General features: G+C 45.1%; 1 protein-coding gene across 1 annotated transcript in view; it reads left to right on the top strand.

The window, feature by feature from the left end:
- Positions 1 to 27,230, top strand: part of LOXHD1 (lipoxygenase homology PLAT domains 1) — a gene marked incomplete at both ends in the record, with an annotated part of 161,360 nt that overhangs the window by 6,410 nt on the left and 127,720 nt on the right. The window contains 3 exons of the mRNA XM_084278544.1: positions 11,040 to 11,154; positions 20,578 to 20,658; positions 21,441 to 21,625. Of these exons, the coding sequence (XP_084134670.1) occupies positions 11,040 to 11,154; positions 20,578 to 20,658; positions 21,441 to 21,625 (381 nt within the window). The remainder of the gene's footprint in view (positions 1 to 11,039; positions 11,155 to 20,577; positions 20,659 to 21,440; positions 21,626 to 27,230) is intronic.

Here is a 27,230-nt window from a genome sequence, read left to right as displayed (position 1 = left end):
TGGCTTTTGTGGGTGGTTTTATACCCATTGCTAGGCTCACTGGACACATACCACAAAAAAGTTGCTCACTGTTGCTGCTATCAGATGTGGCTGGTAGAAACTCTTGGTCTTTTTCACACTTCACCCCTTGATCTTCAGGTCCACTGTATTTTTTCCACACCACTTTGATGCCCTCCATTCTACAGATGTCTGTATCACTGTGGTACCTCTGTCGGATTCGCTCTAGGAGCTGCAAGTGTGAATCAAGAGATATCTGCAAAGAAGGAAGAGGCAGGAGGTGTAAGGCCATAGTTCACATCCATTCATACTTGTCTGCTTTTTAAAAATCTTTTCAAAGGAGTTAGTTGGATAGTTGCGGCTGTGATGAATGATTGAGTTGTGATTAATTCATAATGGCATCTAACAATGTGCATGTAAATACAGGTAACACACGTAACTTGTAACGAGCTTCTGACAGGTATCAGTCCCAGCTTATGCCAAGCATCCACCTGACATGCAGCTGGAGATCAGGTCTCAGGAGCAAAAGGTGCTCATCCTCAGCTGGGAGCTGCAAAGGGTGCAGTGTCACCCTCTGGCTTGCAGACAGTGTGCCTGCTGTGGGGTGAATGTCCCCTCTCGCAGCATCATCTGGCCCTCACCTCTCTGCGGCTTTGCCAGCTGGTGACTTGGTGGCTTTGCCAGCTGTTGATTCCCAAGCAGAGTCCTCATGGACTCACTGCCTCAGGGCAAATGGTTTTGAAACACATGCTTTCCTCTGCAAAAACAACACAGCCCCTTCCCTGATCCGCTCCACCCCCCCAAAACAAGCTAGAAGAGATGTTGTGACAGAAAGACACTCGACTGCAGGGTTTAAAAAAATGATAATGATAATTTATTTAAAACCCACGTGCAGTTTCAATACTGCAGGTATCATGGATGCAGTGGAGAAATGCACTACTGCAGGTTAGAATTACGACCACCCTTGTCACCACCACAAGAGACCCACAAAACGAGCTACTGCCAGCACAGCAGAGTCATGAAACGCGGTGTTACAGCCCACAACAGTCCCATTACTCCCTGTTACCACACACATGTGATTCACAAGATTCACTGTCACAACCACAGCAGATTCAGGGATCCCACGATCCCAGCTCACGAGCACACTAAATACTACAGGTGTGTTAGTCAATCACCTGAGGCTACAAACTTAAAGCGTATCAAATACTCACTCACCCATCTCTCTAGGTAAAGGTTCTCAGAACGTTCCCTTAGCCACTCTCCTGGCCAAGGGGAAGGGTCTCCTCACAGAGTTGGAGAAGCATCTCCCTCCCTCTCAGGCTGTATCTGAGGGGTTTTATTTGGGTTTATGTCTTTGATCTACGTGACAGTGCTGGGAGTGGATGATGCCACCTTCCTTGTGTGTCATCAGCAGTGTCCCCCTTTATCTTACACCCGATCTGTTGCACATCTTTGTCTGGGCCCACTGAAGCCAAATGGGACCCTCTGGCTTGCCTGTATCTTACTGATGGACAGCTAAGTAGTGGCTTGATTTGGATTCAGGGGATGTTGTTTGTTGAAGAAATTCAAGGCTCAACCTAGGTTTCAGTTCCTTGAATTATGCAGCGCTGCCCTGTTTAGTCTGGGCTTACAGGACAGCTCAAGTTTGAGCTACCTACACAGCTCCCCATGGGCTGTCTCTGTGGAGATGGGGCCTCAAGGCAACCCAAGGCTGAGTCACTTTTACAGCCCCTCATGAGTCTCCTGGTGCACTGGACGTCACTGAAACCTGTTTGTGGAACTCCGAGCCAGACGATCCTCAAAGTTGTGCATTGCTCATGTCAGGTAATGTCCAGCACTTGACACCTGCAGTGCCTCCAAACTGCAGCTGGGAGGGCATCAGCAAAGAAACAAAAAAGATCTTTGGTGGCATTGCTGTTCCAGCTAATTGGGAATGGAAGCTACAGATGGCAGCAAGGAGAACATCTCTCCATGGTCTCCGTTATCCTGCCTGCCTGGACAACTAGAAGAAAGTGAGGCTCTTGCTTGAACCTGGTCCTAGAGTGACGTGATAGATGGCAGGGAGTTACTCCCAGTTGCATTCTGCAGACATGTAGCTCCACCATAGACTTTGCTCAGTGCTGCAGGTAACAGCAACATCATCTTTTACCCAGGCTGCATTATACACTTCCCATTGGACAGCAGCAGCCAGTGCTCTTGCTCACAGTTGTGATTCAGAGAGACCCATCTCTTGGCAGGTCCTCCTTGTCCCCAAAAGGGATGGAAAGCAATGGAACAGTTTTTTCTTACAATTGTCTCTCTCCCCTGAGGCACAGTGTTTTCCTCCAACCAATCTAAACTTGAATAACAAAGATTTCGATTGCTAAGCTAATTCTACTTTGCTGTTCCAGCAAGGAAACAAGATGTGGGTTTTTCTTTTTTTTCTGGTGGTGCTGAGGCAAAGGCACTTTTAAGTGATAGCTGGAGCACCAGATGAATCCCGTTTGGCTTCCTACAGTGCATGAGAATGAGATGTTGATTTTGCAATAGCTGATGAAGTAAAACAAACTGAAACACAACTGCTCCGGCTGTGGGAGCGGGCAGGACACTGTTCAGCTCTGGATTTATATTTTAAGAGATAAATGATGTTTCAGAACTCAAGATAACACTACATGTGTGTACTAGTAGTAAGTTTGCAGGAAACTCCCCTGATCCACGTCTGTGAAGTGTCTCAAAATGCAAGACACCATTAATTCTGCAAGTCTTTATATTATCTATGAATAACAAAATGTGCAGACAGTCCAAATACTAATGGAAAAAAAACCAACCCTCATCTCTTTTGCTCTGAATAATTAATTTGGCATCCGTGCCGGACTCAAAAGCTGCTTTTGCTGAGGCATATAAAGAGCAAGTGATCTCTCGTAGCGTGAGGCCCAAATCTGCTCTCAGTTTTGCCAATATGAATCCAAAGTTATTGTGCTCAAGTCAATGGATTTAGGCAGGATTTGCCCCAGGGTGAATGGGAGAAGAATTTGACTCCTTCTGCGTATGACGAGAGATCATGACTCAAATTGTCACCTGATTAGAAACAAACAAGCACTGGTTTCCAAGGCTGTTTGGTAAAGGATGGTCCTGTTAGGACCATAGCCCTGGTTATGGATTTCACTGCTGTGTTCATGCACAGAGAGCATGGGTTTGGCGAATGTAACTTGTCACAGGCCCCGAAGAACTTCCAGGTATTTTGCATCAATGTCAAGGTACTCTTCAGGTGCTCCAAGACAAACACATGCTGAAGTGCTTCAGCAGGAGCCAGAGTGATTGGTCTTTGCATGAATCAACATGAAGTGAATATTGAGAATAATCAGCGAATTCCCAACTGCAAATACGGTCAAGTGGAAACAACCATTACTACTGCTGGGGTAAACGCAGCGTCTGAAGGTAGCTCTGATAGCTGTGACTTCAAATCAACTTGTGTTGGTCAGGGTTTATGGTCAAGGTGAAAATGGCACCTTGTTGGCTTCTTCTGCTGATGTGGTGTGGGAGGGTTTGGTTCTTGCTCACCTTGTGCTCACAGCCTGGGGGTGTGGGCTTGCAGGTCTCTTTGATGAAGCCTGAAACGGTGAGGGAGATCACTGTGGGTGTTCTGTATGACAGTATGTGATAGATCAACTCAGAAGAAGCAAAGGGCAGAGGTACTGGAGGGTGGCAGTGCACTGCAGGCTGCCTCCAGGGCATTGGTGCTTCTGTGGACAATGGGATGTTTCATGCCTGCAGTCAGATTGGAGCTTCCATACCCTCTGTTTCCCTGCCTGTGCTCACAGCATGGTCCAGCTCTTCTTTCTGCTCTCCCTCTTCCTTACCCAAACTCTTGGATGACTCCTCAGAGTCACAGAACGTTAGGAGTTGGAAGGGACCTTGAAAGATCATCTAGTCCAACCCCCCTGCCAGAGCAGGATCACCCAGACTAAATCACACAGCAATGCATCCAGGTGGGTGTGAATGTCTCCAGAGAAGGAGACTCCCCAACCTCTCTGGGCAGCCTGTCCCAGGGCTCCATCACCCTCAGAGGGAAAAAGTTCCTCCTTACATTCCCATGGAACTTCCTCTGCTCCAACTTGCACCCAGTGCCCCTTGTCCTGTTGCTGCCATCACTGAGAAGAACCTGTCCTCCTGACTCTCACCCTTTACATCTTTATAAACATTAATAAGGTCACACCTCAGTCTGCCCAAGCTAAAGAGACACAGCTCCCTCAGCCTCTCCTCAGAAGGAAGGTGTTCCACTCCCTTGGAACTTGGTGGCCCTGTGCTGGGGTCTTTCAAGGAGTTCTGTGTCCTCTTTGAACTGAAGACACAATATTCCAGGTGTGGTCTCACCAGGACATAGCAGAGGTGGAGAAGGATCTCTCTTGACTTAATAACCACACCCTTCTAACACACCCCAGGATGCCATCAGCCTTCTTAGCCATAAGGGCACATTGCTAGTTCATGGTCATCCTGCTGTCCCCCAGGACCCCCAGCTCCCTCTCACCTATGCTGCTCTCCAACAGCCCAGTCCCCAACCTATACTGGTACCTGGGTTTGTTCTTCCCCAGATGCCAGGCCCTACACTTGCCCTTGTTAAATCTCATTAAACTTCTCCCTGCCAAATTCTCCAACCTGTCTGGACCTCACTTGATGATGGCACAGCCTTCTGGTGTGTCAGCCACCCCTCCCAGGGTTGTGTCCTCAGCAAACTTATGACTGTGCACTCTATTCCCTCATCCAGGTCACCAATGAATATATTGAATAGTACAGGTCCCAGTACCGACCCCAGAGGGACTCCATCAGATACAGGCCTCCAGCCAGACTCTGTCCCATTCATCAAAACTAGATGGCTTCTTCTCTTCAACCAGCTCTCAATCCACCTCCCTACTCGACCTTCCAGGCCACACTTCCTCAGTTTAGCTGCAAGGATGCTGTGGGAGACGGTGTCAAATGCTTTGCTGAGGTCAAGGTAGATCACACCTACTGCTTTACCACCATCTATCCACCTGGTAAAAGGCTCATAAAAGGCTATTAGATTAGTCAAACAGGCCTTCCCCTTGATAAAACCACATTAACTGCTCCTAACAACCCTCTTATCCTTGATGTGAGCAAAGACAGCACCAAGGATAAGTCCTTCCATCACATTTCCAGGGATGGAAGTGAGTCTGACCCATTTGTAGTTACCTGGGTCCTCCTTCTTGCCCTCTTTGAAGATTGGAGTAACATCTGCTTTCCTCCAGTCTTCAGACACCTCTCCCGTTTCCCAGGACTTAGCAAAGATGATGGATAGTGACCTAGCACTACCTTTGCTGTCTTATTCCACCTGTTCAATCATTCTTGTGGCATAACCCTTAATTTTTTTCTACCCTCTTCCTAGGTAAGTCCCTCTTGCAAGGTAAGTTAGACACTGCTGTGAGCTCCAGCTCAGTTCCCCATATTCACTGTATGAAAACATGACCTGAAGGGATATGCAGTTGCTGCCACAACTGGTGCTAAGCAGTCCAGGGTTGCTGGAGTCAGAAAGACCTGAATTTATCAGCTAAGGTCCTCTTCTGCCCTGAAGATACTCCTTCCTTGTGGAGCTAAGGGAATTCTGCATGCTCTTAGCCAAAGGATCTCAGTCTTCCTTTGCCAGTCTTTACAGCCTGACAGTAATCTCAGCAACCATCTTGAAGCAAGCATTTCTCTACTCTGACCACGGAATGGATGCATTTATAGTATCCACTCTTTCTGTAAGACAAGGAAATGGATGTAAATTCCTACAGCGACGCTGCAAAACAACCTGACACTGACCGATTTTATGCTGTCTGTATCTTGTGCTGGAAATTCTTTTTTTCTGAATGCTTATTTTCAGCAAAGAAGCCAGTGCCTATTATTTCCTTTATTGAGCTCCTATATGCCCATGAAAAGCAGCAATAGGTTTGCAGCCCGTAGCAAATCAGTTCTGTTTAGCTTGCTGAAACTTTCTACCGGTTTCTGAAGGCTTCATGCTGGATCGCTGAACGATGGAGTCAGCTGGGGATTCAACATCTACCAGATGGGAAAAGTGAACCAAATTCCACTTGATTGAGGTGATATTTGGAACAAAAGAGTCTGTATCAGAGATTGTATTAAAACTTTCGCATTGGCTCTGCGTAGCTCACTGGGAGGAAAGCAAGATTTGGAGGATGGACTGAAACTCCAGCATTCCCTACTAATGCTGTAGGTTACTTGCCAATGTCTGTTTAAAAACGAGTCTTTCACCTAACTCTCTGGAGGAGATGTCAATGGGGTTGAACCAGCCCTCCTAAACTCCACTTCATGAGCAGATCCCTTTGATGAGTTTGAAGGTTTGAAGTATAACTCTCACTGATGTGGGACAGCTAAAAGCAAAGCTGCTACACACTAACATCCCATAAATAAGTAAGGGAAGAGGAAGCCTTTGTGGATGCACTTGGAAACTTCAAGGGTATCCATAAAAATCTCTGCAGATGCTCTCTTTATTTGCATCCAGTGATTGCTTCCATTGAGGGGGAGTCTAAATACCAGGATACAGTCAAATTGGGAGCAACACACCGAGACCTTGTTCTCTTCTGAAAAACTGCCATCATTTGTCTTTCACTGTTGAACAAAGCAAAAACTCTGAAAGAACTCCTGAACTGACCGTGTGCATCAGCGTCAAGGGATGGGAAACTAGAAACATTCAGTTTGGTTGTGGGATTTTTCTACCCTTCCATTCAATGGTATAAACTACATGGATTTGATTTTAGTTTATTTTTTTTTTTTTTAATTTTGCCTGGTAATAAGCAAATATTCCACATGAGACTTATGCAGGTGGAGGATAAGAAAAAAGAATAAGCAGGTTGCCAAACTTATCTACACACCACACCTGTTAAAAATTAATTGGGAGACTCTGGATGATTTGGGTAGATATTTTCTACCAGCGGAGGGGTTTTAAGGGCTGGCATCTTTGCAACACAGAGACAAACTTCTGTTGAGGATTGCAGCCCACAATCCTGAGAATATTCAGAGCAGTAATGGAAGTGAATCCTCAGTGAGCAATTCAGACCTCTTGAGTGGTGGAGAGGTGGTTGAAACACAGGGACTCAAGGTGAGGAGAAGACTGGAAATCCCATGAGAACATACTAAAAGAAAGGAAGGAACTTGGTGGGAGGGGAAAAAACTTAGCTTGTGTGATAAAACTGATATTATACTTCAGATATTTAACTTCTGTGTTTTCTCAATCTTTCCCTTAACAGCTGGGGCACTGAAATAGCAAAACTGATCTTTCTAGCCCATGTTCTTTTTGTTAGAAGTGTGACTTCTGGAGAAATCCAATTTCAAGCTTTTCAGCTAATTCAGCTTTGTTGTCCCAAATCATGAAGTGCAAGATGTTTATGCTTGGGATTTGCTAAGGTTGGACATGTTCTCTAAAAGCCAGAACATCCAATTATTCAGGAGCAAGCTCCTGGGGTGGTTCAGAAAAGTCATTAGTCTACAGTTCTTGTTGTCTCAAATCACAGCCACTGTTCCCAGCAAAGGGTCCCAGGGTAGACAATGCTGCTTCCCCTCAACCCCACAGCATGGTATCCTTTTCTGCTTGCTGAGGTGCTCCCAGAAAAGCAGCAGAGATGTTCCCAGAAAAGGTGACACCCACCATCTGTCACTGGATGTTCAAAAATAAAAGAAATTAAAGGAAGAATAATGATCCTGTATCCAGACCTCTGGACTTCCGTGCCTTTGAAGGATGTAACGAGATAAGTTGTGTTTGTCTCCAAGTGCCTTTTCCAGAAAGAGCACAGAGCATTAGGGGTTGGAAGGGACCTTGAAAGATCATCTAGTCCAACCCCCCTGCCAGAGCAGGATCACCCAGACTAAATCACACAGGAAGACATCCAGGTGGGGTTGAATGTCTCCAGAGAAGGAGTCTCACCAGTCTCTCTGGGCAGCCTGTCCCAGAGCTCTGTCACCCTCACAGGGAAAAAGTTCCCACTTATATTCCCACGGAATTTCCTCTGCTCCAGCTGCACCCGCTGCCACTGTCATGTCACTGCCGTCCTTGAGAAGATCCTGGCTCTGTCCTCCTGACTCTCACCCTTTACATATTTATAGATATGAATAAAGTCACCCCTCAGTCTTCAGTCATATCAGCATTAAAAGTTTTATTTCCTTCCCCAAAAGAAAGTGATGGGCCCTGCTTGCATGACGTCACTGGAAAGCTGTGACATCATTTACTTGAGCAGCTGGCCGCACAGCTGTAGTGCTGGAGAAGGGGTGGCAGGGCTCCTTTCCCCTTACAAGAGAACACCGTGGCACCTGCTGGTGTCACCAACCCAGATCACAAGCAGTGCTAACCACAACGTATACTCATTAATGACACGTGCTACTTGCCAGAGCTCAGCACATCTACCCTGGTAAAAACTCCTCATCCATACGCTGTCTGTTCACTGGAGTGTGTGACATCTGAATTTCGGGTTGTGAACCAGCAGTGCAAATTCACACACATTCATGGTTTGTGTTTTCATGCAACTGTGAGACTCCCACCGTGGCAATGAGAGAAGGAGGGTGATTTTTTAGCCGGGGGGGGTGGGGGGGGTGGGGGTGGGGGTGGGGGTGGTGTGTGTGAGAAGGGGGTGGATATTTTGGCTTGTTGATGTTGCTGTCTTACACACTTCGTTTCCTTGCATCACATCATCTCACATCATCTCGTTTGTTAGGAGTTGGAAAGTGGAAGTAGATGAGTCTGACATCTTCTGTAAGGAAACTGAGGTTACATGTATAGTCGAGGAGATATCAATACCTGTAGAGGTGCCAACAGACCAGTTCAGGAATGAGTTTCACTTGATGTAACGTGGCCAGATGTAACATGGCAGGCTCTGCCCACCACATATGACTTATTTGTCCTAGTGCTTCACTAGTAGTGAACTCCCTCCAGCCCCAAACCTCACTAGAACTCCTGCCTGAGCTGTTGAAAGTTCTCTGAGAACTTCTGGAGTCTTGTGATGACTCTTTTTTCCTTCTTTTTCACAGGAAAAATGCCTGGGCACAACTTGACCTCTCCCCTTGAAAACAGAAACAGGGCCAAATTTTGCTGAGCCTCTGTGGGGAGAGAGGGGAGGGGAAGGTGCATTATAGGCCCTTTTCCTGAATGAAAGCTTGCAGAGGGATGCTCAGCTGTAGCTGCTACTTTGGCAGTGCCTATAGGATGCTCTGACAGGGATAAGTACTTCCCTGCTACAGATAAGTTGCAATATGCCCTTAAATGGCCAGACATAAAAGGCTGCTATAAATGAGTGCAGCAATATTGTAACTTAATGACGTAAGCTTGCTGTTTCCAAAGCAGAGAGGATCACAGCACTGAAAACCATGAAGCAATCAGCAGTGAATCACTGGGGCAGGGTGGATTGCAAGCCTTCCTCCTGTTAATGGCTAATGCAAGGACATCGTCTGCCTCCCCGCGCTATGCCAAGCATCTCCCGTTGGCATGTGTGAGTGCTGACAGGAGGAAGGTGAAATGAAAACATCATTTGTACATATTACTCATATGCAAGCTGTGGTTTTCATATTTTATTTTTTTTTCCAGAGAAGTCTCCTCTTTCTTTGAGCCCCTAAATGAAATATGCCAAGCTGAGGGATTCTTAAAATTTAGCCAAGCAGAGATCATCACTTACTCTATTTATTACAACAATGTCCCCCTTCCTGTCCTATTCATATTCATGGAAATGTTAGCTTAGAAAACTATTGCAGTGTTTTTTTTGCTGCCTGAGTGCAAGAAGGTTGCTGGAAACGGGGAGCAGTTTCTAATCACTTCTACATGAGCGGCCTGGGTTTTGCTCTAGCACTCTATCCCCAGCCTTTTCAGTGGAAACAGTGATTTAGTTTCTTCTCTATGGTGCTTTTAGGAAAACCTTATTAGGAAAATCTTCGGTGCTTGGAGAGTCCCAATAGGTTCTTTTGTCTCTTTCAAATCTCTTTGTGATGTAGTGAGGAAAAGGTAGGCATTAACAAAAAACATAACAGTTCTGATGAACCTGTGAAGAAGGATGTCTTCACAGCACTGGTTCTGAGGGATCACATACTTAGTCAGCTTGTGCAAGATGAAATTACAAAAGTTCAGCCTCTTCTCCAGCTTATAGGTCTGAGCCTGAAATATCATTATTACCCTGTGAACGTTATGTGGTCTAAAGCTAAGAAAAGGCCATCAGGATGCTTGGTCTGGCCATAGGCAATGTTTTATAATTTCCTCCAATTCCTTCTGTACTGAGCCAACCAAGACATGTCCTTCAGAAAGGTAATCTGTTCCCAAGCCTAAGTCTTGTTCTAACTTCACTCATCATTCTGCTTAAGAAACACATGTCTGACTGTAATTTGAGGCTATCTAGCTTTACCTTCTGGCCATTGGTTCTTGTCATGCCTTTCTCTAAAAGGCTCTTTTTAACTTGTGTGTCTTACAAGAAGATATTGATGCACAGTAATGAAGTCACCACTCAACATACCTCTAGGAAAGATAAATTGATAGAGCTTTGGGAGTGTAATTTAAGTGTTTTCCTACCTTATTCTCATTATGATTTACCTTTTGGTCTTTGGCAAAGTCTCCAGAACAACTGAAACGCAAACTTTCTGGCTGTAGTGATTTCTCAGCTTCAATACAAATATTTTATCAGAGCAAACAGGGAAGTGTGCTTTCTGTTGACATGTGCATAAAATGAAAAATGGCTCAACAGCTTTACTCTATCACTTCACATAAATTCATCTGTTACATGTAATACATGCACATTCATTATGGTAGGGGAGGCGACGTGTTCACGGAGTCATGCTTTATTTTCAGCAAAATATGCCCTAACTCAATCCCTCTCTGTAAAGTGTCTCCAGCAGTCTTAATCTGTTGTGACGATCTGCACTAATTATGCTCATCCTTAGCAGAGGATGCCCTGTCCAAGAGACGGGTTGGCTTTGGTGGTGGGTGCAGAGATCTGAAGGTTTGGGGACTACTTGGATCTATAATGCATAGGGTGAGGGATTTCTCCTGTTGCCCTGATCTTTCTTTTCTCCTTCCACAGTTTACGAGGTGGTGACAGTGACGGGAGATGTCCGGGGAGCAGGAACAGACGCCAACGTCTTTGTTACTCTCTTTGGAGAGCTTGGGATTACTCCCAAGACTCATCTCACAAGCAAGTGAGTATCTGGAAGGAAATCTGTATCCTTGAGGCCTGTTCCTCAGCAACTTTTATTGCCTTTTGATGAAATGTAATACTGTGCTGATGGATGCGGAGGGAGTAAATCTAAAAGGTATTTTGAAATCACCAGGGAAATCTGAATTTTTTGCTGTTGCTGTACCAAACCCCTCACAAACCTGCGTTCCTTTCTGTAGGTGGAAATGTATGCTCAGATCCATGTTATATAAGGCTCTCACTTGCAAGGTGCAGGGATACTTGCTTTTCTTAAAGCTTGAATTAGGAGCTCCCTATTTAGGAGCTGAGACTATTCATCGGTTGTTGGAGTGGGCATGGTGGGCCATGTTCACATGCCTTAAGCCCACCGAGGTCTCCATGATAAGTCAGGTACAGAGATAAGTGTCCTTGAATGCTTCTGAAGAGTAACTCAGTGGGCTTGAAAAAATGTTGTTGATGGGTAACCACCCACACCCGGACACAGGAAATCTGAGGCAAGCAGAAATGGAATAATTTAAGTGGCTTCCTGACTTAGACTGGTTCCATCCCATCTGCTGTATGCTTGGTTGCACACCGCTCTGGTTGCACACTGCTGGGGTGGCATTGTTCTGTTTTCTTCCAGCTGATGCCAATGACACCCCCTGGATGCAGTTTCTCCATTCTTATCACTATATTGAACCTGGTGGAAACTGTATTTTGCAAGTTAAGAACCTATTAAGAGGTTTTTGGCTGTATCAAGAGCTTTAAAAAAAAAAAAAAGAAAAAAGAAAAAAAAAGAAAAAAGAAAAACAGAGAAAAAGCAAGCATCAGGGCCAGCAGATGCTCAGCTGCCATGAAAGCAAGGTGACTTTTAACAAAGTCTCAGTTCTGCATGTACTAATTTCCTAGACAAATGCACTAAGATAAAGCAGAAATCCCTTCTCCGTGGGGTCTAGGAGAGGTTGTGTGTCTCTGGGTTTTTTTGGCATTCTTATTGTTTCGGTTTTCTTGAAAATGTGCTTCAGAATTATTAATCCTGTCCTAATGTCACACGGTAACTTCACATTTTCTCCATTTCTACAGCACCGACAAGAGGTACCTGCAGCTATTTTAAATTTTACCCTCAAAAGAGCTTCTCTTCCCAGTGAAGCAACTCAAACATGAGAGTCTGTAAAGAAAATGATATGGGAATGGTAAAGAAAATACATGAAATTTCAGCCCTGTTTGCCATATTTGAAAATCAGAAATCAGAGCTAGGCAAAGGGGTTCTATTATTATCCCAGAAAAAGCAGGGAGAACTTGCTGATTGCGTATTGTATATCTATGCAAAATGCTTTGTCTCTGTCCTTGATTTCCAACCAGAAACCCCCATGGAAGTATGAAGCTGAACACCATTACTCTTGATTTAACAGAGTAGGAAGCTGAGGCAAGGAGATGGAAGACAACATGGTCCCATAGCTGGTCAGTGGCAGAGCTGGAGGAGTTGCAGTGCATCTGATGGGGAAAGAGTTTCTAACACCCAAACCTGCCCCGTTGTTTTTGGCAAAGCCATCAAAGCAGCAGCTGCTTTTCAGGGAGTTTTCTTGTGGCCAGCATTTACATAAAGAGCCCTTTCATCATGAAAGCGTTCTTCTGCACCTGGCTATAGGAAGAATCCAAATAATACATTAAAAAGAAATAATAAAATGCCTTATGGCCTTTAGAGAAGAAGTTGAGAGATCCCTATACCAGATTTCTTAATCAGCTGTGGCCTTAAGCGAGCTACGGGTTATACAAGTCAACTGTGCTGGCAATCTGGTTAATGCCTGGTCTTTCCTCCTGGACTCAGCAATTGTTATATCATTATTGGGTTGTGGGGGTTTTTTTGAAAGAAAGAAAGAAGGGACATGCAGAGATTATTTCAGGCTGCTGCAGCAGTCTGAGCTTGTTCAGACCTCGGTTAGCATTTTGGGCTTGGTCCCCGTTGCTGCAGAGAGCAGATGGCTGAGTTGTCAGTAAGGAAGAATGAAAGGCATGGGAAGCCAACCTTCTGCACTTCAGGGCTCTTAAAAAACCGAGGTCACCCCTAGAACTGCAACTATGGTTTTCCAAATGGGGGTTTCCCAAACATCAGAGGAATTTCTGCCTCTCTAAGCAGTCTGGCACGTAGCAGTGCTTTATCGAGGAACAGTGAGGAATAAAAGCCAGTCCAAGTGTAGGAGTGTCTACAGATCTGCTTAACTGATAGCTGTCCCTGGAATAGTCAGTTTGCCCCCCAATTTATTACGCAGCTTTGTGAATATGGCAAAAGGATGGAATCTCATGCATCTTTCAACTAAATGTTTACAAGAGTTCACTTATGACTGCAAATGCATGACATTTTATAGGTGTTTACACTTCCCTGTGTATGACAGAAAGCTAAAATATCATGCATTGCCTAAAGATGGTACTACCATTTCAGCTTCTGGTTAGAATAGGTTGGGTTTTTTTCCTTATTTCTTTTGTGATGGTGTGCTGGTCGTGAAATACATGACATTTGGGATCTTTTTGTCGTGCGCGGTGAAGGGAAGACATGTCAAGCCGATGCAATCTCCTGTGTTTTTAACGCTGGCCAACAATAAGGTAACTGCGGGAAAACAGGCACGACTCTTCATCTTGACTTGTCAGGAGAAACATCAGTTTGGGAAGTGTCAGCACCCAAATTCTGCACCCCAAAAGGTACCTTTATTTAGGCAGGGTTTAGCCGAGAAGTGTTCTGGTTTAGGAGGGACTGGGATGAATCTTTCTTTGCAGACGCTGTCTGCCAGTTTGGGGGGATGGTAACATCTCCCCACCAGTGCTGGACATGGTGGATGGGTGCTGGGAAACTGCTGCTCAGCTCCACCCGCTCTTGGCAAAACCCCGCTTCAAACCCCAGCTCACAGAGCTCTCCAGATCCCTGTCTGCTGACCTGCGCCAGCCACAGCTCAGTCAGAAGCTAAAAGCACTCCCACAAGTAACTTTCTTTCCACGGGCTCCATCATGGGTGGACACCAAGGCATTACCTGGTGGCATTGGGGCGGTCGCTGAGACCTTTTTTCCAGGCGCAAGCTGCTTCTCCATGGGGCCAAGACCAAACAAACAGTACTGACCCTCCATAGTGTTTCAATTCTCTTGGCTCATGTGCTTTCCACCAAGCTGAGCTTGAGGACAGAGAGCAAGACTCAGCTGAGAACACATCTGGCAGCTAATTCACAGCACTTAGTAGCAAATTTATTTATTTGTTTGTTATTAGTGTAAATGAATCCACTTGCCAGGCTTACCTGGTCCAGCACGTGACAACTGCAATAAATATTTATGGGGTGATTTAAATTCTTTTCCTTCAAAAAAATAATAATGAAAGAGAGGGAAAAGATTTACAGCTCTGGCAATCTGAAAGAAAGATTAAACAATTGGGAAGTGACAGCTGGTGTCTTACTGAATTTGAGGGCCATGCAGTGGATTTAATTTCTTTTTTTTTTCAACTTCCTATGCTGAATATCTTTAATTGGCTGTCCCTTCTACCTGGTCATGAGTCCCTATAAGCTTTTCCTGCTCCTCATGTCAGCAGGCACATATGAATTGCAGAGCATGCTCGCGACGGCCTTTAGAGGATGTTAATTGTTGTAGCTCTACTACAGCTAAAACTGTACCGAATTGCAGAAGGTGTGACTTTTGTTTTTTAACTGCTCTGGTATAAACAAATACAAGGAAGCAAGCTTACTTACTCTTAGTAGTTGATATAATACGTTAGGAAGTGCTAGAAAGTTGGTATAGAAAGGGCTGTTCAGGCTAGGAGGCAAACGAACCCCAAGAGATGAGTTGCAATTCCTTTAATGACAAGAGATGTCTCCTGTTTTAAAGCTGCTCAAGTATCTAACTGTTCTCTGATTGATGTCTGTGCAGGTCTGCAGCATTTACACCATGCTCTGGAAGCTTAATGGTCTGGGGCAGCTTCGGAGTCTGTGTTGGCTTCTGAAAGAGTAGGAAACTTCTCTCTCTTGTTCATATTTATTGGCTGCCCAGGGTCTAGCATTTCAGGAGCAAAACCACCTGAGAGGGTGTTTAGACAGCAGTGCTGAGGAATACAAATATAAGAGCCCACAGAATTGGCCTATGTATAAGTTACCATCCACCTGCAGCTATGCCCACAGCAGCTGCTGGTGCAACTACAAGAAAGGTCAAGCCTTCGAGGGAGAAAAAGGAATTTACTCAAAACAGGCAGACCTTTAAGGGAATTTAGCTGCTTGACCAGGTCCCTGGTCTAGGGATTTAGCTGCACAAGTGTCAGCAGCATTTTTCACACTGTAAAACATGTCCCATTTCCCTTGGGGGATGAGTATTCCGGAACAAACTCAACCTTTCTGACTTGCTCAAAATCCTGCCCCTATCCAGACTCATTTACCTCAGTATTAAAAATGTCTGAGCTCACTCTCAATGAATTTTTCAAACATATTTCTCCATTTGAACGGGACAGAAATTTTCAGCGGAGTAAAATTTCCCCCCAGATTTGGTAAAGTGGGCAAAACCAAAAACATTAATGTAGTGTTGGGAAAGGCTGAGCCACCTTCGTGCTGTTATCCATGGCACTATTTGCGTCATATGGAACAAAGCTGCACCAGGCCAGAGTCAGATCAGATGTTAAGGAAAAGTTCTTCCCTGAAAGAGTTGTCAGGGCTTGGAACAGGCTGCCCAGGGAGGGGGCTGAGTCACCGACCCTGGATGTGTTTAAAAAAGGGGTAGGTGAGGTGCTCAGGAATCTGGTTCAGCACAGGACAGGAATGGTTGGACTCGATGAGCTTAAAGGTCTTTTCCAGCCTTGTGATTCTGTGAGTCTGTGATGTAGTTTCTCCAGAAAATAACAACCAAGCTGCAGATGACAGAGGCGTAAAACACACCTGAGATTATCCGAGTGAAACACTACTGTTCCATGTTATTTATGTTAACCGTGCTGCCCAAGATGAAAAACTGATACTAAGAGGCTGCTGCTCCATGCAGTACAGAGAGAGGGAGCAAAAATCCAAAGCATGCCAACAAGGCCATTGAAATCTGTGCTGTGGGTTAATATGGGTAAGGAAGGGGCTGTTTCAGAGTGCCTGATGGTGCTCTGTTAAGTTTCAAGGTAAGTTCAGACACAGGCTCTCACAGTTGCAGGTTCATGTTTGGCTCCTTGGGGGTCATCACAACCCTGAGTGATATATTTAATTCGTTTAAAACCTTTCTAGTGGGACCTTTTTTTAATTATTATTATTTAGCAATTCTTCCATGCTTGATTGAGCAGGATTGCTTCTGCTGGTCAGGTTATTGGTAGGAAAAAAGGAAATACTGCCCTGGGTACAGAGGCATTTGCAGTCCCTGTGCTCTTCAGCTGGTTTCTTTCCTATCTGGAATATTTTTGGATGCATGCTGCCTTATGCAGTATTTCCAGCTGCCCGTTAACTGATGTTGTCAGCTTCATGACAACAGTCTAGGCAAAATATTTGCAGACCAAACTCCCTGGAGTATTCCTTGCTCCAAGAAGGAGGTTAATGATGGTGCTATTGGAGTTCTGCATTAAGAGTAAATATGTTCCGAACATATGCAGGCTTTTGCAGTTAGACACACCCATCCTGTAATGTATGTTGGATAATCTGAGGATGAGCAAAGCTGCCTGTGCTTTCAAACCAGGAAAACTACAGGGATGGACCTGTGCTCATCCACGGCATCTGTATATGTTAGAACTACTCTGCCCACCCTGACTCCATGAGAAACTCACCCCCCATGAAATAGCAGGGTAACCAAACAGCATTTATTTTCCCCCTGGAGAGTGACAGGCTGTAGGATGGTTTTTGCTGTGCGACCTTCTGAAATCCTCCCCGGGACCCAGCTCCCTCCCGCTGCTGCTAAGCGTTAGCAGCAGGAGCAGGCAGACCTGCAGGCAGGGTTGCAGGGAGATGCCACCATGAGCTGGCTCCTTCTGATGATTTAATGGAGCATCTTCAAAATTTTCTTGGAGCTGACATCCCCCCCCCAGGTAACACCCTGTGCTTCTGCACAGCCCTTCATCCATGGTGCTTTTGCAGGCAGCCCTGTGCATGCAAAACATTGCCAGATGAAACACCTAATAGAAAGGCAACTGAAGTGATCATTAATGTGGTGATTCAAAGCTAAATTGGTTCAGGTTACTGCATCGCTGCTAAAGGTTATTATTTTTATGCCTCTGCTGTGACTGGTACTCAGGTTTTTCTTCTTCTCTTCCTAAGAGCTCAGCTGTCAGAGGGGAAAACTATTTTCTACAAATATTCAAAATTTCTATTTCAAATGTGACTTTTATTTAGATGCTGGGATTAGCTCTTGTTCGTTCCCCTTTATTATTTTTTTTTAAAAAGAAAGTCATTTACCAGTGCAAATGTTTATTTCATGTACTTTTGCATTTAAAACTGCATCACTGAGAGTTTCATGCTGTCAACATGTCAAGTAGCAGCAAAGCTCTTGTGGTCCTGGCTCTGTTGTCTGTGCCAGTGGCCTACAGACAAGATGGATGCAGGGATTTATACATTCCAAGCTCAAACATGCACCACTCCCTGTGTTTTTTAGCAATGTAATTTTCACAATCAGTGGACACGGTGCTCTAAATCTCTGCATATTTGCAGTACCATGAAGAGAGTAACCTGAAGGTGATCATTCAACCAAAAAAACCTGAGAACAGCTTCAGAAACAAAAAAAATTATTTGAGATATTAATATACTAATCTTTGGTGAAGTTCCCTGGATATTTCTTACAAAGCAGAGCAGTAAAACGCTACCACAGACTATAAAAATAGAGTAACTAGAGCAAATTAAATATGAGAAAAGTATAAAACCTGGCTAAAGCATACTTCTGAAGTTGCCCAGGCCTCATATCCCAGTGGAATGATAGGGCTGGAAGTGGAATTCTGCCGGTCTTTAAGTGTTTGCTTAAGGCCAGCCATGCCTAGTCCCAGAGCCTGCAGCCAGCCAAGCCTGAACATTAGAAATTTAGTGCTGCAATTTCTAAGTTAGATTCTTCCCTGCTTTATTTGTCACCAGAGCTGTGCAAGGCAGCGTGCTGCATTGCTTGGTGTAACGAGTTCCTTATGGTAATCAGGTTATGAATTTCTTATCCCAGCCCGGACCAGACTCTGACACAGCCCAGACGTAACTTCTCCTTCTTTCTTTTTTTTTGGGGTAAACTACAGTATAGCCATTCACCATGGGATATTCCCTCACTCTCTCTCCTCCCACTTAATGCTAGAAGTAAGGATTGGATTTTTTTCCTTAAAGCATTCCCCTTTCATATGGTGTTGATGCTGCATATCCACCTCTAGGGAAGAGACTTGTCAGCTTCTTCCTACCTTTTGGTAGCAAGACTTCCCACGAGTTTGACTCCCAGGTCACAGTCGTGTTTCCCAATACTTCTGCAAGCTCTTTTGAGATGCGTGAAGCATCTGCTCAACTAGCACTTTTGGATGCCTTCTTGGTGCTCCTCCAGCGCTGGGTTTCCTCCCCACTACCCCCACACCAGCAGGCTGGTGGGGCTGACATAATCCAGCAGCCACCAGGACCGGTGTACCAAAACCTTTGGGCTAATTAGTCTCCCTTAATACTCCTGCACTACCTCTGCAACAGCGTGCAGCACCGCATCGATCTCCAGAGCCAATGCAGGGAGAGGAGGCTGTCGTTACGATGCTCACTCAAGCCTGACAAACTAATTGCCTCACACTCGCTGACTTTTTTCTCTCCAGCAGCCAGGTTGGGGGAGGCTGGGCTGGATTTAATTGTCTCTTGTCTTCACGACAAGGTTAACCATTTTAGCCTTTTCATGTAGCGGTGGTGCTCCTGGTGCAGTCTCTGAAACAGCAGAACGGAGGAGGAGGGCTGCCTGTGCATTTGCAGAACACACAAAATAACCTTTCAACAAAGGCACATGCAGATCCTTCAACGATGCGGAGAAGAGAGCCGAGCAAAAATGAATCCCCTTGCTCAGAATATTAATATTCATTAACTTTCTGAGAACAAGCTGCTTGTCACTGCGGCATTATGCTGCTGAAGTGCTGTGGTTTCTTGTTCATTTTAATATGACTTGTGGATTTTGCTGTGTTTAATCATCTGTAGCGATGCTTAGTGGCCCAGGTGAAAGCAAGGCCCTTCAGGGAGGGTTGGTGGGAGAGGCTGTCCTTTCAGAGCGGTGATGGCTTTTGTGTTGATGTTATTCATAGTGGTTTTGTGGAAAATACGAGCTTGAAAAGGATGGATGGAGGTGGTTGCTGAAGTCTACACCACAGTCTGGAGCCAGAGCTGAGAACTGACTCCTACATCCCCTGACAAAGGACAATATACTTTATATGGCCTTTCCCTACACTGGTGAAATACAAACTGCATACTTAACACTTCACAGAAGGATCAAACTAGTGCCTACCCTACATTTGTTTTGCTTTGGATGCAATACAAATCACAGGAGAAAGCTGCAAAGGAAGTTTCAGTGGCCATTATAAAAATGTCTGAAGATGGGCGTGGAAAGAAACCTTTGAAGCAGTTGGATGCTTTTGTTTCTGTCTGAGCCTTGGGTGGATCTGCAGCTCTGCAGGGAACCCACTGGGCTTTGGCACACCCCTTTGCTCCATCCCCAAGAGCAGTTCCACAGGGTGCCCAGAAGCTAGGAAGGCAGGAGAGAATACCTCTGTGAGTGGCAAAGTTGAAAAACATAGTGAGGTCCTGTAAAGAAACTGAGCTGGATTTGCAGGGGTCCAGATTCACCAAGGTCGTCTGTGTTGGCTGTCCAAAAAGGGCTGGTCTCTGAGGGCAAACAAAGCTCTGGCTTGACCATCCCTAATGAGTGCTTCCCAGCCACCCTGGAGGGGAGCAGTTGAAACACCCCCATGTCTTTTGCTGTCACTTCTGTGTTTTAGTAACCGATGCAGTTGAGGAACTACAGAAAAGGTGTTACCTAAGAGTTGGAGCTCTTCATGTAAGTTTTGCTTCATTGGTGCTGTCTCTAAGTATCTTCACTGAAGATTATTTTCAGACACCTCTGAAAGCCACTTGCTGATGGGAAAGTCTTAGAGGCTCCCTTAGCTCTTACCTCTACAGTCAATTTAGCTGAGGAATTTTAAAAATCTTTTGCCGTTTTTTTATTCTTGGAGGCGATATGGAATGTGATCCAAGGTTTGCATCTGCTTGGGCCAGCATTGCATCTCCCCCAAAGCTTCCATCTCCATTTCTGGAAGGACTCTTAGAGCCTGAGAAAGGGAAAAGCCTGTTAAATGTCACTTGTGAGAGCTTAGAGCTACCTGAAACTTGTCATGGGAAAGAGGGCATTAAGAAGTAGGTTTTTCCCGGTACTAGAAATGACATTCCTTCGCCCTTAAACTCTACCACTCTGTCAGGCCATGAGGTATGCTTGCTGACAAGGTCGTTATGTCCTTACCACAGCTTTTGGTGTGTGTGTATTGCAGGAGCAGCACGGCTTTCGAGAGGAGCAAAACAGATGTGTTCAGAGTGAAAACCAACAACGTCGGACAAATAAAGAAAATCAGGTAGGTGGCCAACATTACCACCATGGTACCTGCTCTGTGAGGTTCTAATTGACTGACAGGCAGAAGAAGCTTAGGCATTGACATGTTTTATTCATTATTCATTAACATGCTCTTATCAAGGTGAAGTAAAGGGGTGGTAAAAGCTTGTTTACTGCCTAAGATTTTAGCTGAAGCGTGAAATCACCTACGGTATTACTTATACCTATCCACGCTCCCCACCAAGAGTTGTATTTCTGTCCAGTGTAATCATGGAGGAGGGCATTTAGGACTGTTTTTATGTTCTGATGGAGATAAATGGGGTTCACTATCCTGTTTTGCTAAATTAGTGTAATGTAAATGATAACTATTATGTTTAGCCACCACCTGACTGACCTATATAAAATTAAAAATCAGTTAAGTAGTACGAAGGAAGTTTGGAAAATGGGAAAAGGTGTGAAGTAGGAAAAGAGCAGGGAGGGAGGGATGCAGAGTAGGAGTTGAGCCAGTGTAAACTGAATGAAAGCATGCATTGAGTGGACATGCAGGTGTCTGCGTGTGTGCTTGTGCATAGGTGCATGCCTTTGCAGATGACAGCCCACATATGCACCTACGTTACCTCCCCACAAATATTTAGCAGCTTGCTATTTTCAAAACACCCCATAAAAGCCCTTAGGTCCTACGAAATACTTTGTGTAACAGGTACAAACAGGCCTCATATAAAACATTCCACAAAATGGCAGTTCTAGCAGCCAGTCTTAATCAAAGTATCGAATCCAGTTTGTTTGGTTTCTTTTTCCCTGTAGGATTGAGCACGATAACACTGGACTGAATGCGGGCTGGTTCCTCGACCGCGTGATCGTGACCGACATGAACAGACCTCACCTCCGGTTTTACTTCCCCTGCAACAACTGGCTGAGCAAGGAGGACGGGGATGGACTATATGTCAGAGACCTCATTGGCAGCCTGAATCCCATGGATGTGCCCAAAAGTAAGTTTTTTCCAAAATCCTTGGCTTTCTGGTGCCTTGTCAGAAAGGACAGGGTGGATTTCAGGTGTCTTCAGCTGCAGTAATTGTGTAGCTTAGGCTAGTTTGAGTTTTCTTTGTAGTCAGTGGAGGGAGAAATAGGAAGATGCAAGATGCCTCCAGAGGGTAATTCCTTCTTCCAATGTTAGACCTGATGTCTTAGGGTGGGATAAATCACTGTTTTGAGACGCTCTGCTCATCGGTTGAGTACTGAAGTATCCTCAATGACGACTTTAAATTGGAATAAATGCCTGGATATAGATGAGAGGCATCCCACCCTGGAAGATGTAGCTGGTATCATGGTGTGCTATCAGAAGAGGCAGCATGGTTGCAGTCTTGTGTATAATGTTAAGTGTTTCCAGGCTCTGGTGATGACCCACAGGAAATTTCCATAAACAAGCCAACCCTCTCGCTGTAATTCTATCCTGGTTAACTGTATGTGTATGATATCCATATTGAACCGGTGCCTATTTTTCAGAGTGGTTTTAAGCTAATGATGTTGAAACGAAGCCAGGACAGCTTGCAAACCAGACATGTACTCCCAAATTGATACCAGCGTGTAGGCCATGTGGTGATGTATAGTGCATGTAATGTGAGTGGGAAGACGATCGAGATGTGAAAGCGGAGCCAGCGAACCAGCCTCAGGTGGTATGTCAGCAGTTTATCTGCAAGTGCTAATGAGGAAACTGAGTTGCGTTTCCCTGATGACCTCACCAGGGCACCAGTCCTTTTCTGGGAGCTGTGGGTATGGAAAGTGTAGTAGGCCTGCTACTAGGCACAGGTCTGAGGGAAAGAAGAGGTATAGTTTGGTGCAAAAGAGAGGAAAGTTGTGGCTTTTGCTAGTATCACATCTTCTTGAGAGTAAATAGTAAACTTGTTGCACTGTTGTCGTTGACATGATCACTGAGGAGACTTACTTTGGTAAAAATAGTTTATTGCCAGCCTTAATGCAGTGCTGTGAGCATTGACAGACACCCCAGAAGAGTCAAGTATTGTTATTTTTGTTGAGATCCTGTTCAAAGTTAAGAGTGAAACAACACACCACCACACTGTTTGTTCCTGGCTTGTTAAATAACTTTGCTTTATTAAGATATAACCTCCTAAAATAGTTCCGACATGTTGATGATGTAAATGTTAAAGGATACTGCGTGTGAGTTATCATGGACAAGTAATACCCATTGACAAGAAATGTATGTGGGAGCGTTTTATAAATGCAGAACCCTCCAGGGTGGCTGCCACAGGGGAATGAGATAACGTCTGGAGATGCTCTGCCAAAAACCCACCTAGTGACTGCTGGGAGGGTGTGTGCCAAAGTCCTTTGCTTGTTCTTTTATGTGATCAGCTTGTGAAATGGAAGAGTTAAGGATGCTCAAGGGGGAGTGAAGGGTCTGGAGAAGGTAGTGGATGAGTCAGAGCTATACACAATTAAGGAGAGGTTCCCTGGAGGAGGACGTCAACCATTCAATCTTAATAGATCTTTAAATGACACAACAGTTTATCTGAATTTATTACTCCTGCCTGGGAGAGCCGATTCAAAGGAATGTGACTTCCCCCATCCTGCTCAACACCTGTTTCTCAGCAGGAAAAGATTTGTGGGCTAAACCCTCAGCTGGTAAAAATCAGCGCAGCCCCAGTGAAATTGCTGGAGCAACTTCGTGTTTCACCAGCCGGAAAGCTAGTCCCAAGCACCTGCTCCTCTGCAGAAGTGGTTTTGGGTTGTATATCAGCTGCTCACTGTGTGTTCTGCCCAGGACAACCGTGAATAAGATTGTCTCCTGCCTGAAGAGTATGAAAGAAGAGATTTAACCAGGCATTTGTCAGAAATGCATCTGTTCTCATCGCCTTTATCAGACAGAAGAGCCCACTTTAGAGTGGGGCAGGCTGGATGCTCTGCAGCCGCCTGTATAAATTGAAGGGAGCTGGGCTGAGGCCAGCAGCACGGGTGAAGGGTTGGATGCCTTCCAGGTGTCAGCTTTGAATCTCTAAGAGGAGAGGGTTAGCTCAGCTATCTCAGGTTGCAGTTCCCCTTGAACCATAATTAATGAAAGATAAACATTCCCAGGCTGCCGAGGTGACCTGTCAACTGCAAATGTAAATTTATCTGAATTCATTTGTCTCCCTCTGGATCTGTAGAGGTCTGAAACAAGATTGTGATATGATTTGCTTTGCACACACAAGTCATTTGCCCTAAACTTAGTCCATTTTCTGTTTTTCTGCTAGACATATTTATGTGTTTTGGTGACTCCATGTGCCTGTAAAGAAAGTTTAGTTACTCCCTCTTAAGTCTGTGTGCCCATTAGCAGTGTTCAGTGCCATACTCCTTTCCTTTTCAGTCACATCCTTCTGATTACTGTTGCCCTTTTTTCTTCAATTCTTTGAAAACCACTGTTGTTACAGACCTTGGTTTCATGCTTTGCTTTCATGCTCCATTTGCTGCCACAGCCTGGTATGTTTTTGGATGTAACCAAACAAGTTTCCTCTACATTCCGTCTCCTGAAACATCTTCAGCTTTTGATCTCCTGGAGAGCCTTCTCATTTTTTTTCACGAGGATTTATCTTCCTCTCTTGAACTGGAGGTCACTGCTGGGGTGTGCATCTTCTCTGTGCTATGTGTGGGACGTGGGCTGGAGAAGAATTAAATTGCTTTTTTGGGTGATACTTCTGAAAAGGCATTTGAAGTGTATTTTGAAGGGGATTGCTGGTGCTTGGACCAAAACCTACCAAAGCTATGGGGAGACTCAGCCTTTTTCTTGGTGAGGAGCACGGGCCAGCCAGAGAAGCCCCGCAGGGCTACGAGCTTTGAAGAGGTTAGTTTAAAGGAAAGAAACAAACAGAGGCAATATTAGAAAACACAGAAAAGAGTGTGTTCCAAAGAATAGCTTATAATTGAAAAATTGGACACACAGACACATACACACACCCCTTGACACAAATAAAAATTGCAGCTCTTTTCATGATCCAGAGGTACTGAGGATGTCAGGAATGCTTAGTGATTGCAGATGCCTGAGTGACTGCATTTAGTTATCTGAATAAAATGGCTCCTGCTGGGGTCCCTCTCGAGTGCCACACGTTTCTCCAGCAGAACAGGTTACGTTTTAAGTGTTCCTGCTTGAATGATTCTCTATTCCCTGTATTCACATCTGTGGCATCGTATGCCCCTCGTCTTTTGACAGTGATAGTGCCACAGATTCTTATTTACCCAGCAGCTGCTATTGGCAGCCTGGATTAATTTACATTACAGGTATTAATTACAAGGAAGGGCTATTGTTCGGCCTGATGCTGCCTCTCTTGAGTTTATGAAGCCTTAGGATTGTATGACTGTGGCTGAGCCTTTATGCAAGGGACCGACTCTCAGCTGAAGTCAGGAGGTGTTTTTCATTTGAGTGTTTCACCTTTTGGACCGCTCTGAGGGTGTCTGATGTCCTACAAAGTGGAGGGGGAGGAGAGCATTTCATAATTGCTTGTAGCTGCAGTAACAAGAACTACTGACCCATCAGAGATGCAAAAGCAAACGGCATTTGGGAGGCCCTTTCCATGGGGTGCAGATCTTCAGGCCCACATTGCTCCAGCCTGGTATCCCAGCAAACCTTCTCCAGCATGGTCCCCTCTCTGCACACAGGCTGCAGGTCCTGCCAGGAGCTTGCTCCAGCATGGACTTCCCACCCAGTCACAGCGTCCTTCAGCTGTCTCCACCTACTCCAGCCCATTGTTTGATACCTGCATCCTGGTCACAAATCACACATGCCACTCTGTGGATAGATCCTTGTGTCTCCCAGGCCATAGTGACTCATTTGGTTGGACTTTGTGCCATGCTGTGGATAGACCGTTGTGTCTCCCAGCCCATGGCAACCCTCATTTGGTTGGGCTTCATTTTGCTTTCCCTGGGAGTTTGCAGCTCCCGAGCTGCTCTGCAGCCCCAGTCTGAGACCAGTACATGGCATGAGCACCATGGTGGTTACCCCGCTGGGGAGAAAGATAGCACTTGGAGCAAGGCACAACACTGCCCATAGGAACCTGCTGCAGGTGGGACACCAGAGCCATGTCTTTCTGCAACCCTCTATGTGTGACGGGCACAGCTTCCAACACATCACTGTAAGACAGGTAGTCCTGAGGTTTGCTCTTCAGGTGGATTGAATGGTGACATATGTTAATATATTTGCAAAGCTACAGTTTGTCCTCATTCATGAAAGAAATCTGAGGTTTGGTCAGGTGAGGTGATATATTAACTATAAACAGGCTATCTTCTCTCTGGGGCTGTCATCACTATCTAGCTGGTTGAGGTTAGGTTAGGATCTCCACAATGTGACTTCTAGTTTTCCTCAGAGAGAGGGGAAAAAGCTAGGTTAGGTATTACCAAGGCATATCAATTGTTTCTGGTTATGCTCAAAATCTCCCCTTAATCAAAACAACTATCTGTACTCGCTCTTTTATTGATAGAAAGCAGGGATATTAATGCGAAATTCCTCTTCTCTCTTGGTCATTAAAACCACGTTCAAGAGCACAGAGCCTGAAAATTAATTCAGACCTCTGTGCAATTCCAATTTATGCTTACCTGTCAAATTTTGGTCAAGTCTTGCCAACCTGCCTGTTGCAGATGAGTTTCAGAGCCAAGGACTGATTTCCACCTGGCATTTTGTCCAACAGCATCCTGAAATCGTTTAAGACTGAGCACAACGGGCTATAAATGTCCGTGGGACAGCAGCTCACAACTGTTTATTCATGACTGCATATTCATAGTGCGTGACCTCAAACTAGAACTCCACCATTCTCTACTTTTGCTAGGTGAAGTTTAGTCTTATTTGGATGATGAGCATCCAACACAATTGCATTGCCTTTATTTTTTTCATACTAAAAATTGCTGGGCATTGAGCCCTTAGTGGGTTTTGCTACTATTATGTAAAAAATGGATTGCAAGACCTGTGCTGTATCTAGGGCTAAGTCCACATGGTCTTTTGCAGGCAGACATACGTTTTCTGCCTTGCTGAGGGAAGAACCAGCTCTGAACTGGAAGGTCAACGGTTGTGTCAGCTCTGGCCTGATTTGGGGTTGATCAATGGTGCGTCTGAGAGTTTGCATGGGTATGTCCTAAGGAGTAATGGCTGTAAGGTCACGCTGAGCAATCAGGAACTGGATTCCTGTAAAGGCCATCTGGGTGGTGTGCCTGTGCATGCAGAGGATAGCCTGGCCTTTAAAAAATGAGAACAATATTTATTATAATTACAAATGAGAGAAGTTCAGCCGATCAAGTGGTAGGTCAGGCCCAATCCATTAGTCTTTCACAAGTTTCTGTGAATCATCGGTCTGTCCTCATCTGGGGCAGGGTTAATGAGATCACCTGAGGAGACTTCGACAGTTTGTGTTCATGGTGGGTCAGAGGAGAAGACCACAGGCAGAGAGAGCCATGGAACTGTTTCCCTCCAAGTCAGGAAAGGCATCTGTGCAGGCATTGTGAGGCACATGAAGAAGCAGCCCGTGCTAGACTTTGCCTGCTGTGCTTTTGAGAGCATCTGCGCAAGCACACCTTGAGTTACAGTGCCCTAGGTGCTCTCGGAGGGTTTTAGATCCACTC

Source organism: Gallinula chloropus (genome assembly GCF_964237585.1).
Source record: "Gallinula chloropus genome assembly, chromosome: Z".
Classification (NCBI taxonomy): domain Eukaryota; kingdom Metazoa; phylum Chordata; class Aves; order Gruiformes; family Rallidae; genus Gallinula; species Gallinula chloropus.
Note: the sequence above shows the minus strand (reverse complement) of the source record. Positions and strands in the feature narration are given on the sequence as shown.